Source organism: Conger conger, chromosome 2 (assembly GCF_963514075.1).
Source record: "Conger conger chromosome 2, fConCon1.1, whole genome shotgun sequence".
Classification (NCBI taxonomy): Eukaryota; Metazoa; Chordata; class Actinopteri; order Anguilliformes; family Congridae; genus Conger; species Conger conger.
Window position 1 is genome coordinate 89370963 of NC_083761.1, and position 3503 is coordinate 89374465.

General features: G+C 42.7%; 1 protein-coding gene across 1 annotated transcript in view; it reads left to right on the plus strand.

Annotated features, from left to right (window-relative positions):
- cep131 (centrosomal protein 131) overlaps nucleotides 1-3503 on the plus strand; it is a 40491-nt gene continuing 36988 nt past the window's right edge. The window contains exons 1-2 of the mRNA XM_061231332.1: nucleotides 1-846; nucleotides 2086-2282. Of these exons, the coding sequence (XP_061087316.1) occupies nucleotides 2097-2282 (186 nt within the window). The 5' untranslated portion in view covers nucleotides 1-846; nucleotides 2086-2096. The remainder of the gene's footprint in view (nucleotides 847-2085; nucleotides 2283-3503) is intronic.

The window sequence follows — 3503 nt, forward strand, 5'->3', positions numbered from 1 at the left end:
AATGTTGTCCCTCATTCTCAATTTCAACTGTTGTGGGATAGAGTCTGTTTACCACTGGATGTCAAATATCAGCTGCCGGAAGTTTTAGTTAATGCGTTTCTGCTGGTGATTGCATGTCGTTTCGCGTCAGAAAACGTTTGCTAGCTGTACAGTACAGAAACACATCAGTCCGCGATGGGAAAAGTGAAAGCCATTTTACTGTGCGCTGCATCAAGATGCATCAGTAGGGAGCTTGCAGGATAACTAGTGAGCCCTCTTTTTTGTAACGTATTTGCTGAGATGATAAAGTATTTATATAGAAAACAGTGGCTAAAATTCGATCTGCATGTTCAAAATCGGCGTGTGTAGGCATACAGTGAGACAGGTGGAAGACTTGGCTCATATCGGTAGCTACAATAGCCTATCTGCACGGTTAGTGGTGCTAGAAAGCCTGTAGCAAAATAACGTTTAATTCTTGCTGTGCTTTACTTGTGCACGTTTGTTGCTTCTTTGTGGAAGTGTGTAGCTATTCTTGGGCTCCTATCCATATTTCTTTATGAATAATATTTAACCATAGTAATATGTGTAGCTGGCTAGCTACAACTAATTTCATTTCATCGATATTAATGACGTGCTCGTACCGTATGCAATGGGTGTTCTCTGACTAGCTGTCGATGAAACCAGCAAACAAGCTAGAGAGTTAATATAATCAATTTAATAGCAGTGTACTAATTTACCCTAATTTGGTGGAACTTTTAAAGACGATTATTGATTTAGTAAATCAGTGTCAAAGAGTCTCTGAGCTCCAGTTTTCTTTTCATTATCTGGAATTGCCATTACTTTGGGCAGAATCACTGGTCGCTTCTGGTAAGTTTAGTTTTATTAGCTCGCTAAAGTTAGTTATTCATAATGTTCATTATCGTGGTTATATAAAAAATTGTATTAATCTACCTCGCATATGCATCGTGTTAAATGAAATATTTTGTTAGTCTGAAATGTTTCTACATTGTTTTAGTTGTTATTATTCTTTTGTTGTTATTGTGTTGTTTATAATTACAATTATTGTGTATTGTTAGTAGGATTACCAGCTAGTATAAGTCGTATATAGCTGTTTAGCCTAGTAATTCCTAGTGTTAATAACAAGACATTTAATATTTATCATTCAGATCTTGCTATGTGCGGCGGTGATGCCTTGAAATACGTGGTACATCCGCTATAATCAACAAGAGTTTTATAACATTATAATGTCTCTCTCCGTCCTCGCAATCCTTGGTAGCCCTGCTCTACTCCCCTACGCACCAATGCGCGAGTGATAACTGATTGTGTTTCGAGATTCTCTGTATTCTGGATCAATCACCCAGGTCGAATGCAGTTATTGATTCCGAAGTTGCCCTGTGTTATTACACGTTGGCAGATTTCCTGTTATCGATCAGATTTTTTTTTTTTTGAGGGGCTGCTTTAAAAAAGTAATAGTAATAATATTTTTTCTTGGCTTGAGCGAGACCGTGCTATTGAATTGTAATATAACAGTACACTACACGTGACAGTCTGTTCTTAGCTCGACTAGCCCGCGCTCACTTTGCCACATGAAACTTTGTTGTTTGGGGAAAGCTACATTTTGTTGCCGGGACAACCTGCGTACAATCTCGGAGACTTTTAGGACCGAGTTCCTAGAGTTTCAACTTGAACTACACATCAGCCCGGATTCACCGGGCATCTGTTCTGTCTCCATGCGTTTGCTCAGCTCTTGGCGATATGCTTGGCGCAGGTGTCTGTCAAAGCAGGAATGTTGTAGTGAACATGGCGACACCGTCTTGAATTATTCCGCCTCTCTCCCTTTTGTGCAGTTGTCAAAGAGCGCAGGGCAGCCATGTTTGGGTGGCTAGGTTGCCCGGGGCAACACCATCTGACGGGGAAGAGCGGGTCCCCGCAGCTGCTGATAGATAGCCTGTAGTCATATTTAGAGACTTGCTGAGCAGAAGCCCATGGCGGCTGTGCTGGGTTACTACAGAAGCTAAGCAGGGTAGGGCTTCATTAGCAAGGCTAGGCTTGGTTAGTACTGACGCCTCGTACTGAATGACTCTCCCTTCCTCTGTCTGTCTGTAGGTCCCGGTAGGATGCACGCTGCCCGTAGCCCCGGCACTCTGCCGGTGGGTGGTGGTGGGGATGGCCCGGATCTTTGCCTCTCGGGCTCCCAGCTGTCTGTGTCGCGCCGGCCCAGCAGCGCGTCATCGGGGAAACATTTCTCCCGCTCCGTGTCGGTCTCTGTGGCGGGCGACGGCCGGGGAAAGCGCAACACGCTGGTGGGTAACCGTGGAAACAGCCGCGTAATCCTTAATACTGGCCTGACTCTTCTTTGTCTGCGCGTGCGTGCGCGTCTTTTTGTGTTTGTGCCAGGAGTGCATACTATTATTGGGGGTGCATCAGTATCGGTAAAACACAGCTAAAAATGACTTCATCAGTATGGGCTTGTTGGTCAGATTATGTGCGATGTGATGACGCAACACACATGCGACAGGGAGATCATGCTTGCTGATGCTGTGAAAATGTAATTCTTAAAAAGTAGCCTCATCACGGCCATCTGAACCTCTCATTTATTATTGTTTTTATGTGAACTGGCAAGACTCAGTCGGTCTCTATTCGTGCTTAATATAGTAAGCAAGTTGAAACATTTTCTTTTCAAATAAAACTAGTTCTATTCTATTTTCATACAATGATGGCTGTGCTTGTGTATTTATTCCATGCATGTGGATGCTTGGTTTCTTTTCGCATTTGTGCTGTTATGTAAAATAGAGGGTGTCAACTGTAATGTGTATTGTGTATGTGTGCATCTTTGCATTTGTGTGTTCATTGTCATTTAATAACATGGATCAATGAAGGAGGATATGTTTTTACAATAAATTACTTTTGATTTATGATAATGTGCTAATCATGTGTGTGTGGTAATATGATAATGTAATGATCATTACGTATTGATCATGTGTATTAATGAGTGTTGTGTTGAACTTCATGAGGTTGTGTTGACGCTGATGGCGTTGAAGCTGATGGAGTTGTAAGCTGATGGTGTTGTGAGGAAGTTGTTGATGTTGTGATGAAGCAGATGGTGTTGTGTTGACGCTGATGATGTTATGATAAAGCTGATGGTGTTGTGAGGAAGTTGTTGATGTTGTGATGAAGCTGGTGGTGTTGTGTTGAAGCTGATGGTGTTGAAGCTTATGGTGTTGTGATGAAGCTGATGGTGTTGTGTTGAAGCTGATGGTGTTGTGTTGAAGCTGGTGGTGTTGTGTTGAAGCTGATGGTGCTGAAGCTTATGGTGTTGTGTTGAAGCTGATGGTGATGTAAGCTGATGGTGTTGAAGCTGATGGTTTTGGGAGGAAGCTGATGGTGTTTTGTTGAAGCTGATGGTGTTGTCAGGAAGCTGATGGTGTTGTGTTGACACTGATGGTGTTGTCAGGAAGCTGATGGTGTTGTGTTGACACTGATGTTGTTGAAGCTGATGGTGTTGTCAGGAAGCTGATGGTGTT